Source organism: Micromys minutus, assembly GCF_963924665.1.
Source record: "Micromys minutus genome assembly, chromosome: 3".
Taxonomy (NCBI): domain Eukaryota; kingdom Metazoa; phylum Chordata; class Mammalia; order Rodentia; family Muridae; genus Micromys; species Micromys minutus.
In genome coordinates, this window is record NC_137972.1 from 59,609,483 (window position 1) to 59,626,015 (window position 16,533).

The 16,533-nt window shown below is 39.5% G+C and overlaps 1 protein-coding gene across 2 annotated transcripts in view; it reads left to right on the forward strand.

Moving 5' to 3' along the window:
- The first annotated feature begins 4,294 nt into the window (after nucleotides 1-4,294).
- Nucleotides 4,295-16,533, forward strand: part of HERC2 (HECT and RLD domain containing E3 ubiquitin protein ligase 2) — a 162,655-nt gene continuing 150,416 nt past the window's right edge. For both annotated transcript variants that reach the window (XM_080914641.1, XM_080914642.1), the window contains exons 1-2: nucleotides 4,295-4,364; nucleotides 4,924-5,016. In XM_080914641.1, coding sequence (XP_080770767.1) covers nucleotides 4,945-5,016 — 72 coding nt within the window. In that variant the 5' untranslated portion in view covers nucleotides 4,295-4,364; nucleotides 4,924-4,944. The remainder of the gene's footprint in view (nucleotides 4,365-4,923; nucleotides 5,017-16,533) is intronic.

A 16,533-nucleotide genomic window follows, 5' to 3' on the forward strand; every position in this document is an offset into this window, starting at 1 on the left:
TACAACTATTCTGAAAATCAGTCTGGCTGTTCCTCAGAAAATTGTACATTGTACTACCTAAGGTCCCATCTATACCACTCCTGAGCATATACCCAAAAGATGATCCAACATATAACAAGGACAAATGCTCTACTATGTTCATAGCAGCCTTATTTATAATAGACAGAAGCTGGAAATGACCCACAAGTCCCTCCGCAGAGGAATGGATACAGAACATGTGGTACATTTACACAATGAGTACTACCCCACTTTTAAAAACAATGACTCTGAAATTCTTAGGCAAATAGATGGAACTAGAAAACATCATCCTTTATGAGGTAACCCAATCACAAAAGAACACACATGGTTTGCACTCACTGATAAGTGGATAATAGCACCCAAGCTGGCATTACCTAAGATACAATCCACAGACCACATGAAGCTCAAGTTGGAAGACCAAAGTGGGAGGCTTCAGTCCTTCTTAAAAGCAGAACAAAATATTCACAGGAGAAAATACACAAAGTGTGGAGTAGAGACTAAAGGAAAGGTCATCCAGAGACTTTGAGGATCCATCCCATATACTGTCACCAAACCCACAAAATATTGTGGATGCCAAGGTGTGCATGTTGACAGGTGTCTCCTGAGAGACTCTGCAGAGCCTGAGAAACAGAGTCAGATGCTCTCAACCAATCATTGGACTGAGAATAGGGTCCCCAATGGAGGAGTTAGAAGGACTGTAGGAGCTGAAGGGGTTTGTAACACCACAGGAATTACAACAGTATTAACCAACTAGACCCCCCCAGAGCTCCCAGAGACTAAATCACCAACCAATGAGTACACATATGTAGCAGAGAATGGCCTTATCAGGCATCAATGAGAGGAGAGGTCCTTGGCCCTGTGAAGGCTCAATATCCCATTGTAGGGAAATGCCAGGGAAGAGAGGTGGGAGGGAGTATGTGGGTAGGTAGGGGAGCATTCTCATAGAGGCAGGGGAGGGAGGATGGGATAGGGGGATTCCCGAGGGGAAACTGGAAAAGGGGATAACATTTGAAATGTAAGTAAATAAAATATCCAAGAATAAAACAAAAATACAAAAATCAAAACCAAACAAAACACTGATTGCTCTTCCAGAGGTCCTGAGTTCTATTCCCAGCAACCACATGGTAGCTCAAAATCATCTGTATTGCGATCGGATGACCTTTTCTGGTGTTTCTGAAGACTGCAACAGTGTATTCATGTATATAGAATAAATAAATCTTAAAAAAAAAAAAAGACAAGAACCTTGTCAGGAGTGTAGACTCTGGTCAGGGTGGAAACATTACATTCCAGCTGGGACAAGTCAATGAGTCCTGGGACCCCAGTTAGGTAGCCTCACCTTAAACCATCGCTTAATAATTTACTGTTAAAATACATCACAATGTCAACATGTGCTGGCTAACCTCAAAGATAGTTAGAGTGAAAGGAACTCATTGTCTCTGAATCTCTCTCTTTGCACTGATTAACCAATTACGCGGTTGTGCAGTCAGGCTACTTCCAATGGGATGAGATACAGTCATCACTTGCATCTAAGGATAAACAACAGGGTCCATCTTGGGCATGTGTGCTCAGTAGTCTGCTTTGGGTTTTCAGGGACCCTTTTTGAAGAAAAAAAAAATCACCTTGCTGAGCTATTCTTGTTTTATTCCTGTAGTCTTCTGTGTGACACAAAGATTATTTTACTACAAACCAAAAACAGGTCCTCTGTAAAAATAGTAAGTGTTCTTAACATCCAAGTCATAACTTCAGCCCTGCATGTTAAATTCCTATGAATAGTTATATTTTTAAACACAAAATCCTAAAGCTTATAGGCACCAGGTTGAAGAATTTGGCAAGGCCACGGCTACTGAAGGACTGGAAGGTACAGTTTTCTGGCAGACATGCACAAGGAAAGGGGGAATCTAGGAATATTAATGTGGCTTTAATTATAATATTTAGGATAGCTGACTTCCTGCTTTCTTCTTCCTCTCTAAAATAAAGACTTAGTGGGCCAGATCCCGTGAGCAGCAAGGTATAGGTTAGTTTCTTTATCCAACTACTGCAGTCTTTAACGTCACTTATTTAGCCTTTCTTCAAATTCTAAATTTTAGGGATAAAAATTCTACTTTAAAATATGGTTAGGAAAGCTGTTTCTGAAATACGTTCTCCTGTTTCCTGTTTTCACAACCAATATTTAAGTATAAAATACTCCCGTTACTATAATAATCACCTCCACAAACCACTTTCATGAAGAGTCAATGAAAGCAGTTAACTTAAAATTTTTTATTTTTATTTGACTTCTGCCTTCTGGGGTAAACTGGGGTTACTGTCCACCTACCTGGGAAAAAGGGGGCGGGAGTCCTAAACTTCCACAGATGGAGATTTTTAATAAAGTTAAACTGATTTTATCTCTTAAAAAAAAAAAAGACTTAGTGGGCTTTTTCATTTAGAGAGATTGTTTGGTGAGACTTTCAAATCTCCCATCAAGAGGGTGTCCTGTATGGAGAAACAGCCAGCCTCCCTTTCTTTGTCTGGATTACACAGTTCCCCCGCAGTAGCCTAAACCAGTTTTGAGGGGGAGAGAGAACTACTTATTGGCCAAACCTATAAGAATTTTGCCTCTGACAGATACTCTCTTTGGATCCCTTCTCTAATGGGTCAGTCTCTCTCTGTGTATTTTGTGCTCTCTCTCCCTCTCTGTGTTTCTGTTTTCAAGAAATATTGGCTGAGTTTTGAGTCCTTGCTTTTCCTGCTGCCTCAGTCTTTAAAGTGACAGAGAAAAATAATCTACCCCTGCCATCTTAGACATTTCACAACGATTGTATCACTATGGTTTGAATGTCCCTTCAGATATCCTGTTGAAGTCTTACAGCTTTTGTAACAGTATTTAGAGGTGGACCCTTAAAGAAGTGATCAAGCCAAGTAAGACTATGCCTCATGGAGCAAAGTGATGTTTGCTTGGTGTATTCTTGCCACACAAGGGATCTCTTCCTTCTAAACCATGTTATGCTACATCAGAAATGCCATCACCAGATGCCATGCTCTTAGACTTAGCCTCCAGCAGTGTGAGATACAAATTTCTGTATTTCAGCCATGTTATTCGGTTACAGCAACAGAAAATGGATTGCAAACATCATTTTTAGAGCAAGCAGACACAGATATGTCTGTGGAGGGACCAAGGGTGTCTTGCATGAGGAGGGAGGCTGAGGACCGGAGAAGCCTTCCCAGGTGTTACCTTCCACTAGTAATGAAGCTGTCTTCCCTCAGGTTCAATGCCCTGTCCAACTTACCTGTACTTTGGACGTGGTTGAATTTGAAACCTTGTTCAGATACTTTTGAGGTGAAGCAGAACTAAATTAAGAGTCACAGAGTCTTTTGGGAAGTGTGATAAAAGATTGTGGACCTTTTATACTGCTTCCTGCTGCTTGAAACAGAGATGTGGTGTCTAGAGCTATGGCAAATCCATTGACCGTTGGAGTGCATCTGAAGATACATACCAAGGATGACAAAGACATTTTTAACGTTGCAATTGAGCCACTGTGGCACATCCCTCATTTGCTGCCTTTTTACAACTGGGAAAAATGAACCATCGTATTTAAAACTGAACACCAGATGTTCCTATTAAAAGTGTTGTAAGTCCTTTGACTTCTCATGGAAAAATTAATTTTCTAAAGTGCTTGGAGACTGCATTATGTTTTATTTATAGTTTAATTACATGATAATCAGAGGACATATTTCGTGTGATTTTAATTGCTCTTTCTTACGTTTTCTTTTTTTTTTTTTTTTTTACCCCGAGACAGGGTCTCTTAACTCAGAATCCACCTGCTTCTGACTCCCTAGTTCCAGGATTAAAGGTATGCACTATCAGGCCCGCTTCAATTCGTTTTCTTCTTACGCACACTGACTCAAAGGCCAAAAGGACACTGTCCTTAAACCACAGGGAACCTTGTGTGCCTCGTAGTGCTGAAAAATACCTTACCAACTTAGGGTCCTGGGAGCAACAGAGTCTGAGAATGGTTGAGAATGGGCAAGCAAGGGTGCGTGCGCACAAGTCCCGCCTCCCGGCGTCTGCGGTTGGCTCTCGCCGAGCGGGTGAGTCCCAAGAAGGAACAGGAGTTGTGTTGAAGGAAGCGGAAGTTGGGAGGGACGTGCGACGCTGCTCGTCCATTGGCTGAAGCCGTCTCTCAACCTCGCGCTATTGGGCGAGCGCACTCATGCGTCAGCCTGCGCTTCAGGCCGCAGTCTGGATCGCGAGCGCCGGCCGGCTCTTGCAGGGAGTGTTCCCTCAGCCGGCTGGCGGAGCGGGCGGCGCTAGGTTTGGCCGAGCTGGGCCGTAAGAGGGCGGAGGGGCGGACAACGGGCGGCGCCAGGTCCGAGAGAGAGGGCCCCGGAGAGCGGCGGGCGGAAGGCGGGCGTTGGCGCGGAGGAACTAGGGCCTGTGCGCTTCGGAGGCTGCGCAGTCTCGGCTATCTTTTTAGTGTTTAGGCGATTATTGTAGATTTATCTGCAGACATGACTTTTGTTTATCTACCACAGTCCGCCGGACTGCTGTTGGTATAGCGGCTGATGCACACTGGTGTTAATTGTCCTTGCGATAGTGAGTTTTTCTGTCGTGTGTATGTGTGTGTCCTTTTGGATTTAATGGGATCCCTTTAATGGGATGACATTGTGCAGTGGTCGCCGGTGACTACTGTAGGTCTGTACAACGTATTGGGAAATCCCAGAGACTATGCTTTTACTGGAAGTGGCATTCCCTCCTTTCTCCCGTTCTGGTCCAGCTTTCCCTCTCATCCCTCATCCTCTCGTCCCCTCCCCCAGCTCTCCTTCCCTGTTTTATGTTCTCCTGTCTCTGCCGCGTTAAACAGCAGAATGGTGTAAATAACAGTTTAAAAAAGCTTTAGGACATCAGCGTTTCTGTTTGACTTGCAGGCCTGACCACCGGGAGGAAACATGCCTTCTGAGTCTTTCTGTTTGGCTGCCCAGTCTCGACTTGACTCCAAATGGTTGAAAACAGATATCCAGGTGGGGTTGACATATTCCCCCCCCCCCCCCCCGTTGTTGTGTGTTCCTGTCTCTATAAAATTTTTTTGGCTAAGGAGAATGTGAGAGTGAATAGCAATTAGGTCGTGTCTTAGGAAGGTAATTCCTAATTTACAGTGTAACATTTATTATGACTGTTGAAGAGATGCTCAGTGGTTTTGTCTTAATAAGTTATTTGTAAGTGCAAGAAACTTGAGATCCAGTTATGCAATTTTTAAAAATATTTTTATTTAGGAGTCCCTCCCTCCCTCCCTCCCTCCCTCCCTCCCTCCCTCCCTCCCTCCCTCCCTCTCTCTCTCTCTCTCTCTCTCTCTCTCTCTCTCAAAGGCAGGGTTTCATATTCCCAGGCTGGCCTTGAACTCCTCCATGTAGGTGAGGATGACCTGAAATTCGATCCTCTTGCCTCCACCTCTGGTGGCAGGCTTGTGCCACTTTTTTGGGATTATGTGGTATAGTTAGGCAAGTGTTTTACCAGCTCCTGCCAATACTCTTGATCGAGAGTTGACTGTTTGTTCTTTTCGCCCCTCTTATTTTTAGAAAGGGTCTTTAACTGACCATGCCTGGCTGGCCTCTGCTTCCTGAGTGCTGGGATTAAAGGCATGTACTGATACTTTTGGAGATGATTGTTAACTGTGCAGGGAAGCAGGGAAGTGATATGTGCGATTTTATTTGTGCTCCTGGAGAGATGAAAGTTTAGTTGAGCTGTTGGTTTTATATATATTACTTCTGTTATTAAGAGAAATGCTCAGATTTTCACACCAGGAACGAGAGAAACAGAATGCTGACCTGCGACTCTAATGTTTAAAAAGTAATTACAAGTGTGTCAGGAAATTATGAAATAAATGATCACAATAACATTTTTATAGATAGTTCCTTATAAGCAACTGTTGTTTCTGAACACTTTGGGAGAGTACTTTTGGATCTTCATATCACCAGGATAAAAATGTGTCTGAAATGTTTCTATTGTCAGTGTGTTCTTTCCTCCTTTTGGAGGAGAGGGTGCTGACTACATTAAATGTTTGTCAAATAACTGACTTTTTATAACAGTCTTACTTATAGCTTTTTATTACCAATCATTACTGCAAGGCAGCGATTGATTATGGAGTTTTATTAATGAAAAGTTCTTACCTTCTTGTGATTTTTTTTCACCTTAAACATGGGTTGTGTGCCAGTAGATATGAGACCAAATGTTGAGGACTGTTGGAGATGGTAGGTTTGCTGTTAATGGTATGCTGCTAAATAGGACGGAACTAGGGGGACTTCAAAAGTGGTTGATAGTTCTTATCCTTTTGTTGTTTAAATACTTCTCTTTTTTTGTAGTAATTAGTGTCTGCTTTCTTGTGTTTTTTTGTAAGCAGATTGGAGAGGTGAAAAATAAGTGACTTTTTTTTAATATCTGAAAAACTGAGAGTCAGACAAACTTTAAAAAATACTAAAGATTTGTTTTTGTGTGTATATTATGGGAGTTAATGTGTTCTTGTTAGAGGGTTTGATTGTGCCATCCATGTGTGTAGAGGTTGGGGGACAATCTCAGTGTCAGTCCTGAACTTTCGCATTGTTTGTAGCAGGCCTCTCTCATTTGCTGCTCTGTGTACTCCAGCCTGGCTGGCCTGCATGCTTCTGTGGGAAATTCTCCTGCCTCTACCTCCTGTCATCCTGTAGGAAAACTGAGATCACAGAAATACTCTACTGAGTCAGGTTGTCAGCTTGTACCTATTCAGTCAACTCCACACCCCAAGACAAACGCTTTAAGATTTGCTTTTTGGAGTTTACATATTTGTAAACTTGTAGTAATAAAGAGAGTAAGGAATGGGAGTTTAGCTTAGTGGGAGAGTGGATTCCTAGTGTGTTCAAGGAGTTGGTTTAGATTGCCTTTGATGCAGAAAAATCAAACCCAAAACCCCACATTGAACAAAAACAGAATCGTTCCCCTTTACCTAATGGAGTTTTTTTTTTCCCCCTTAGTAATCATAACTGAATAACTACAGAATTCAGTTTTAGTATTTTGATCTAAAACCTGCTTAAGAATAAATTGTCTCTGAAGAGTCAGATACACACACACACTCTCTCTCTCAAAATGAAGCGCCATTCATTTCTTAGAGTAAATGTGATTTTTATAATTTTATGTATTCAGTGTGATACTAGTATTTGGGCCTTTTTAGATATTTTAAATTAACTAATTAATTAATTTATTTTTATATGTTTTTCCACTGCCTCCTAAGTACAAGTGACTAGGTTTTGGTTTTACATCAGAGGAAAAATGTGCTTGGTAATGCAGATATTTAAGTAGTATGGAAAAGTGATGTGTAGTTTTCCTAGCATTGCTTATTAAATATGAAAAATGCATGCTGTTCTTTCCTAAGACTGACATAGTGTCACTGTTTGGGATCCTGGCAGACATTGCACATACATCTTATGCTGGTGGACTTTACCTTTATGTGGAGTTGGGGTAGAGAAGGGTGGGGCTACTCTCCTGGATTGAGAAGTTCCTTGTTTCTTACTTAGGCTTTTCATTGGCTTATAGTTAATAAGTAATATGTGGGAAAGACATACATATGTGTGTATGTATTATTTTGGTAAGCTTATTTTGTTTGAAATACCCAAGAAATTTTTAGTAACTTTAGAAAGATATGTTTGAAGTATGAAAAAAATTTTTGTTGTTGTTTTGTTGTTTTTTTGAGATGGTTTTTTTTGTGTAGCTCTGGCTGTCCTGAAACTTATTTTGTAGACCAGGCTGGCCTTGAACTCACAAAGATCTGCTTGCCTCTGCCTCCTGAGTGCTGAGATTAAAACTGTGTGCTATTACTGTCCAGCGAAGTATAAAATCTTCTAATATGTGTATAATAATCATTGATCTTTGACTACTTTTGTAGATATTAACATGTCAGGTTTAATTTCTTAAAACTATCAGTTTTTTAATGTAGCACCTGTTGCATGCCAATTACCTGTCTGGTATTCACATACATATATAAGTATATAAATATATGCTTATTTATATATAAACATGCATTTATATACTCATAAATTTATATATTTGTATTAATATATTTTATAATATATGGATTATATATATGACATGCTATACATAGCATATTTATATTATAAATTTATATTATATAAACCTGTAAAATATGTATAATATATTTGCAATATGTAAATACATTTATGTAAATGTGTTTATATATATTTATGTATATATAAATATAAATGTATTTATTTATTATATAACTGTGTATATATATTTGCATATTTATGTATATGTATCCATGTGTGTATACACACATATATATTACATACACACATATATGTATATGTATATAAATGTTGTGAACTGGGGAAGTGGCTCAGTCAGAAGGGCTTATTTTGAAAGTGTGAAGACACAATGGTTGTTGATGTTGGTTATAGGTGCCACATTAGAGAGAGAAGCTTACTAGGATGCTAATTTTCTAAAGGAGCAGAGGGGTTTAGCCTTATTGAAAAAGGACTGACCCCAAATAGCTCACTCCAGTTACTTTTATCCAATCATTACACAAATTAGTTGGGGTTGGGAAAGGTTCTAACTTCCAACGTTATTGTGTCCTTGCTATCTGAGGAGCTGACAACCCATACAAATCTTAGTGTTCCAACCATGGCTAGCTGTAGTCAGAAGACCTCCAGGTTTGCCAGGAATGTTTTAGGATAAAGGTTGTGCAGCTGCAAGCTCTTGAATAGCACTGAGTGCATACTTATGAGGGTTAGTACATTTCTTCAAGTTTCCAACAGTCTCAAAACAGTTTCTCAGCTTCTACTGATTGACCCAAATGTAGCACAGGCTTTTCTGAGACATTTCATTCAAAGCCACACACAAAGGCTTCACTTTTTGTATCTCTGCAGACACAACTTCTGATTTCCATCATACACATAACTGTCAGCTGACTGTGATGGCCCTCCTGTAATCTCTGTGATGAAAGGCAAAGGCAGGGATTCCCAGACAAGCTCAGTAGCTATACTAGCTCAATGATAGACACTTGGTTCAAGTGAGAGTATCTGTGTCAATAAATAAAGTATCAAAGAAGAAGAGACCTCATGTCAAATACTGGCCTCCAGATACATTTGCATGTTTACCTGCACACACTAATGCACTGATAATCACATTGCATGAACACAAACATTCCAAAAATCTCTTCACACTTTAATGTTTAGCACTCCTAACTTTTACGTAGATTCATTGAGGCATCTAGCGTTCCTTCATAACTCTTGAAAAGGCAATATAATTAAGGCTAAGAAGTGTGCCCATGTTACTATTTATCTGATGTAATTGTAATTTTTCAGTAAACCAAAAAGGAGATTACATGAAGGAACTGAACGTAATGAACATAGTGCATTACACTTTTAGAGTTTTTTTCTATCTTGATGAAAGGCTAAGACTATGTTTTTGAGCATGAGTCCAGAATAGAAATTTGTTGTCTCTTCTTATGTAAGTTGAATTCAGGAATTTTCTATTTAAGGTGTCTTTGAAATGGCAAATGAAATTAGATATGCATGAAGCATTTTTTAAATCTTTTAGTTTTGAAAATGGTGATAGACTTACGAAGTTACTAACAAAATAATATCAGTGCATTTGTTCTCTTTTAACAATGCTTCAATGGTTGTATTTTACTTAACTGGTATAATATCAGAATCAGATTTATATCATTACAGTTTATGTGCACAGTTCTTGCCTTTCTGTTGAATGTCAGTTCACGTAACCATCACCACCAGAGTGATCTACTTGGTGATGCCCTTTGTAGTGACTTCCCTCACAATCTGTTATCTCTGGCACTGGGAACCGATCTGTTCTATGGAGTTGTTATTTTGAGATTTATCATATGGTGTGTAGTTTTTTTGAGCTAACTTTGTTCATTTAGCATAATTTTGTCACAGTCTGTGAGTTACAGCAGGAGTTAAATCTGGATCATCCATTTGTATTTGACAGTCATCAACTTAAAATGATTAGGCTTGAAAGTGTATTTTAAGAATTAAGTGTTGAATAGAATACAGTCATATTATGCTTAGACATATCAGTAGATCAAAAGGTATATAAGCATGGACATTTAATGAATGCTATTCTATGGTTTGGGCTGATTACCCAGCTGGTAGCTGAGATGCTTGAATAAAAGAATATGGTCAATGGTGAATTGATGTTTTGGGATTCTCTTTCCCTATCTAAGTATTGTTTCCTCACAGAGTAGTACTGTTAATAGAATTCCATAATGACAGCATGGGTTTGCTATTTTTGTATATAATATTTTTAGGTGGATTCAAATCATTATGCACAGTTATTAACTTGGATGTTCTCTATGTTGTCATTAAAAAAATTTTTTTCAAATAGAAGTTTGACTCTGTCCAAGCTTAAGGAACACACCCAGAGGACAGTGCCTCACTATGTGCTTCCAGTAATTGGGAATCTTGCTCTTAAACAGACCACACCCTGCTTTGGTAAAGAAATAGAATAGGAATGGAGAGAAAAGCTATATATATATATATATATATATATATATATATATATATATGTATGTATGTATGTATGTATGTATGTATGTATGTATGTATATATATATATATATATATATATATATATATATATATAAAATTTATGTAATGTTCAGCATATGGTCAATTGAATATCATACCTCTTTTTTAATAATTATGTTGTCTTTAATATGCAGACAGTCTTTTTGTATTATACTTTTTCCTTTCTGGTTCTTTGTTCTTTTTTCTTAGTTCATTTTTAAATGTTTTTGAGTGATTACACATTGTTATGCTCTGTTTTTATTTGTTTAAAAAATCATTTTTTAGATTTTAAATTTTATGTGCATAAGTGTTTGGCCTGCATGTGTGTAAGTTTACCATGTGTATGCCTAGTGTCCCTGGAGGCAAATGAAGGTGTCACATCCCCTGGAACTGGAGTTTGAGCTGGTGTGGGTGCTGGGAGTTGAATCAGGTCCTCTAGAAGAGCAGCCAGTGTTCTTAAACACTGAGCCATCCTCTAGCCCATTTTTTACTTTTAAAACTGAGAGTAAGTTTGCCTTTTTAACTTGTGTAAAATAAAATATAAGCTTCATAATTTATTTCAAGAGGAAAGAGCCAGGGGCCAATTACAGTCAGATCAAAGCAAACCTGAAGTCTAACTGTAAAGCTCAGTGTCATCTGGGACTCATGACCTTCTGATCTTTTAGGCACCAAAGGGCTTGGCATAGGTGCTTCTTTCTCCGTCTTTGCTGCCCACTATACACAGCTCCTCTTAGCCGGTCTCCATTCCACAGCTGCTGCTCTCCTTGATGGTTGTCCCCTGGTGCTGGCATCTCCAAAATTCTGAGTTCTTCACTGTAACTAGGCTGTAGCTGCATCAGTAGCCTCTCATGGAGATCTCTTCAGGGACTGTAACCTGCCACATGATGTCAAGCAAGCTTCAGTCTCTCCTACGTTCCTTCAGTCCTGGGCTTTTCACTGCTATTGAAGCTGCACCTTTACTAGTGGTCTCTCCCAGGTTTCTTTCAGCTCCATATACCTTCAAAACCAGTACCAGCTGGGAGACTCTTTTACATGTTACAAAGATCAGCTGGCAGTATGAGGTACCTAGGCTACCTCTTGTCTACAGCTTCTGTATGTTGATCTAGAGGAAACATGTCCCAGAAGATTATACCTCAGTGATGTTGGCTTCTTCTTAATTGTTGCTAATTTCTTAGCTCCAGCTGACCAGTATCTAGTATGCCAGCAAAGGTTTCACTTTAGTGGTTCAAGTCTCTTAATCATAGCCAATTTAGCTCACAGGATTCATAGGTTCTTAATACTTTATTACACAAATAGCCCTGCTGGAGTCTTGCTTATTCTGAAACTTCTCAAGCCAGGCTTCCATTGTCTGCATTGCTTTCAATATTTTAGTCTTCCAAGCTTCCATAGAACATAGCTCTGAGGGCTCAGTGGCTTTTCCAGCCCCAGATTTCAGTGCTACCATACTTCTCTCTAAAACACAATCAGGTCTGTCATAACAATACCCCACTCCTTGTACCAATTTCTGTCTTAGTTAGGGTCTCTATTGTAATAAAACACCATGACCAGAAATCAACTTGGAGAGGAAAAGATCACAGTTTGTAGTCCATCATCCAGGGAAGTCAGGAACTGCAGCAGAGACTATGGCTGAATTGTTCTTCTTACTGGCTTGTTTCTCAAGGCTTGCTCATCTTGGTTTCTTCTACACCCAAGGACCACATGCCCAGGGATGGCTTCACCAATAATGGGCTTGGCCCTCCCACATCAGTCACTATTAAGAAAATGCCTAATAGGCTTGCCCACAGTCATTTTCTCACTTGTTCCCTCTTCTCAGAAATGTCTAGGTTTGTGTTAGGTTATTATGAACCAACCAGCACAGTCTGTGACTTTTTATGGCTAGCATGATCAGAGCTATTTGAATATTATACTTATGCAGAAAGGTAACACATAACACATGGATTAAAATATTTTCTGAAAAATTGACTTTCTATTTTGTAAATATTTTTTGAAAATGTTCTTTCTTGAAGTGTTAAATATTATGGGTGGGATGAAAACCAGCTCTTGCCCAAAAGCTGCTGGTATTTAATTATTGGATTATTAGCTAAGCAGAGACCATGCGATGTATAATGTGAGTAATACTAGAAAAATTAAAAGAGCTAGCCAGCTATTGTTTACTGTGAATCAGTAAGTTGTAAAAGGTTGGATACTATATATAATCAGGTTTGCTAGCAAAAACAATGCCAAGGCAGGGTGCTTTTAATCCAGAGCTCTCAGGAAGCAGAGTTAGGTGGATCTCTGTGAATTTGAGGCCAGCCTAGTTTACAGAGGACAGAGGTTCCAGGACAACCAGGACTATACAGAGAAACTGTCTTGAAAAACCAAACCAAACCAACCACCCGTGTCAAGCTCAGAGTCAAGTCAAGGTGGGATGTTAATGAACTGAAAAAGGTAAGGGGAAGCAGCCTTGCCTTTGAGAGGATGCAAGTGCAGGGACTCCTGGAGCACAGGTGTGGTACTAGGTCCACACAGTGACACAGCATGAGCTCCTTTGTGGAGACTGGCAGAGTGGAGAAGTCAGGGAAATGCAACTGTTCTCTCCTTGAGTGCTTTCATTTTGTTGTAAATATTTTGAGGCTTGTTTTAAAAATCCATATCTATTATCTACCTCCCAAATTTTCAGTTTTATGCAGTATAAAACAGTTGATAATGATTTGCTAAGATAGTTTTGTAGATAAGTGTGGCTTTTATTGGTCTTTTCATTATTTGGGCTTTGTAAATCTTGTTAGTTTTTTTAATTAAAAAGTTATTTTTATTTTTTTATTTTTAATTAATTAATGTAATTGTTTACATCTGAAACACTGTTCCCGCTCCCAGTCTCTGCATTACTAAGTCCTTTCACCATTTTCCTCTGAGAAGGTGGCATCCCCCAGGATATACTCCTATCCTGGCACATCAAGTCTTTGCCAGATTAGGTCATCTTCTCCCACTAAGGCCAGACAGGGCAGCCATGAAGACTGACCTGCCTGTCTGCTGGTACATATGTGCCTATGGGGCTCGTTCCACCCCTGTATGTTCTTTGGTTGGTGGTGCACATTCTAAGAGCTCCCAGGTGTCCATGTTTGTTGACTCTCTTGGTCTTCCTGTGGGGTTCCCATCTACTTCTGGGCCTTCAGTCCTTCTGCCAACTGTTTTATAAGTGTCTTGAGAATATGCCAGGAATGTATGGGTTCCCTCAGATCTCATCTGGTCCCCAGGCTGGAGTTACAGGCAGTTATGTACTGTCTGAAATGCTTGTTGGGAGCCAAATTCAGGTCCTAAAACTGACTTTTCAGGGAAAAGGTCACAAACTGATGGGACAGGCCTATAACGATGCTTCTTGGAAAACTGGAGCAGAAGGGTTGTAAGTTTGTGGTGCAAAAGAATGAGTTTGAGATTAACTTGGGCACCTCACTTCACTATCTTAAAAACTTCGAATAAGGGGAGGGGGAAGAAAGAAAAGGGAAGAAGGAAAGGCTTGGAATTTTGGATATATAGCTCAGTCAGTGGTAGAGTGCTTGGCTCACATATGTGAGGTCAGCCTGGACGTTAGAGAATACCCCAGGAAGATTTTTCCTGGGCTTGTGAGGAATGAGTAGAGAAAGGAAGTTTTTTGCTGTCACATGACTGTAGATCCAGATAGCACTAGAGGCTCAGTGTGGTCATGGAAGGGATCAGCATGGACTCCTTGTGTGTTTAGGGGATAGGAGCAAAGATTGGCATATCACTGTACAATTGAAGTTCTCACTTCAATATTTTTCATCACTCCACTTGGGTTCTTTTTATAGAGCCTTTAATGCCTTTATCTGCCGAATCAGTAACTGATACCAGTCTGTTGAATGATTCTGTCATTTGCTTTGGTTAACTGCTGTAGCTATAGGTTGATACATGTTTGCTAAAAAGTGGTTAAATATTGAGCATTATAAATATGTTATTTTATACTACATTTTGTTTTATATCTCCCAGGCTGACTTTTGATCCAACTGTTTCAGCCTTCTAAATATCTTGAGAACAGGCATATATTATTTTATCTGGCTGTGGATTTAGTTTTAGTTTAGTTATTTTTGTTTTTTAAGAGATGATGATTGGGAGTGTGGGGTATAGCTGATGTACAATATAAACATAATATATGTTTATATAAATTAAAAATGAGAATGAGTTTTGCTTTGGCATACATATAAATTGCTTGAGATCAATTTGTTTCCAAAGCTCTGTTTTAATGCTTAGTTAGGTTGGTCCATACAGCCTTTATTCTTTGATAATTAGTCTTAACCACTGAGGCAGTACCCTTCTTAAGACTAGGACTACCTGATGCTTGGTTGGTAGATGTTCTAACTGTTACAGTTGTGTTACTTGAGCCCATGTTTCATGTCTGTCTGTTGGTTATCAGTTTCTGCAATCCTTCACATTTTCTTCAAGATATTCGGTCTGTGCCTTTCAAGAAAAGATTACTTGCTATATACACAGCTTCTGTTCCTTGGGAGATGCCAACACTCATCTTTTAATTGTACATAGGGAAGAGATGACAGAACAAAGTAACTTCTCTACTAAAATCCAACATGGTGAACTCTTGGATGTATAGGCCATGGATGAGTCAAAGGCTGCTGTATCACTAAGAGCCTACCTCTGCCTGAGTTGGGGATTCATGGAAACTAACCCTCTGCTTTGTGGATGGTTTGCAGGTGGCTTGATAGATTTGATAGTCTCCTCTCTAGGCATCTGTTTACTGCTTCTATAATCTCAAGGATGTTCCTTGTAAATCTTGTTAGTTTTAAAGACTTTCTGAGACTTGTAAGTTGTTTACTTCTTAGTCTTATGAGCTGCCCCTCTTCCTTTCTGGATGGAAAGTTTGAGTTCTGAAGAAATTGGTTTATAATTATTATGGTGGTTTGAATGAGAAATGTCCTTCATAGGCTTACCTATTTTAACACTTGGTCCTTGAGTGCTATACTGTTTGAAGAGAATATGAAACCTTTAGGCGAAGCCTTGCTGGAGGACTATCTCAATAGGGGTGGGCTCTGTGAGTTTATAGCTTCACTCCACTTCTGGTTTCTTCTTCCTGTTAGTGGTTGAAGATATGATTGCTCAGGTTCCTGCTCCCACTGTCTGCTCTCAGGCCTCTCCTGCCATTATTGCCCACAATTTTTAAAATCATTTTCAAACACCAGTGTCTCTGATCTGGGCTGTATTTCAGAATGCTGATATGTGGATACCAGCCAGTCTGTGGCAATCCTAGAGTGTTTTGGGGCTGAGCATGATGGCCTTCCATTTCTCTTGGCATTTTCTGTAATCTGTCATATATAACTCACTTGCTGCGATTTCCAGATTTGGTCTTCTATTCTGTCCTGGAGCGCTGGGTAAGATCTAGGTTTATATTAGTATATTAATAGATTATACTAATATATTAGTATATCTCTACTAATATATTATACTAATATATTAGTAGAGAGAACTGTTGATGGTGAGTAACTTACTCTTTGAGAACAAATTTATTTTGGCCAAGTAAGAATCACTGTCCTAGTTAAAGTTTCTTTTGCTGTAATGAAACACCATGACCAAAAACAAGTTGGGGAAGGCAAGAGTTTTTTAATTCATACTTCCATAAGACTGTTCATCACTGAAGGAAGTCAAGATAAGAACTAAAGCAGGACAGGATCCTGAAGGCAGGAACTGATGCAGAGGCCACGGATGAGTGATACCAACTGGCTGGCTCTCTATGGCTTGCTCAGCCTGCTTTCTTTCTTTTTTTTCTCCCATTCTCCCATTCCCCCTACCCCTGCTTCTACGAGGATGCACCCCCTCCCAACCACCCACTCCTGCCTCAATACCCTGGCATTCCCCTACACTGGGAAAACGATCAGTCTGCTTTCTTACAGAACTCAGGACTAAGGGATGTTGACATCTACAATGGCTGGACTCTTCCCCATCACTCATTAATTAAGGAAATGCTTG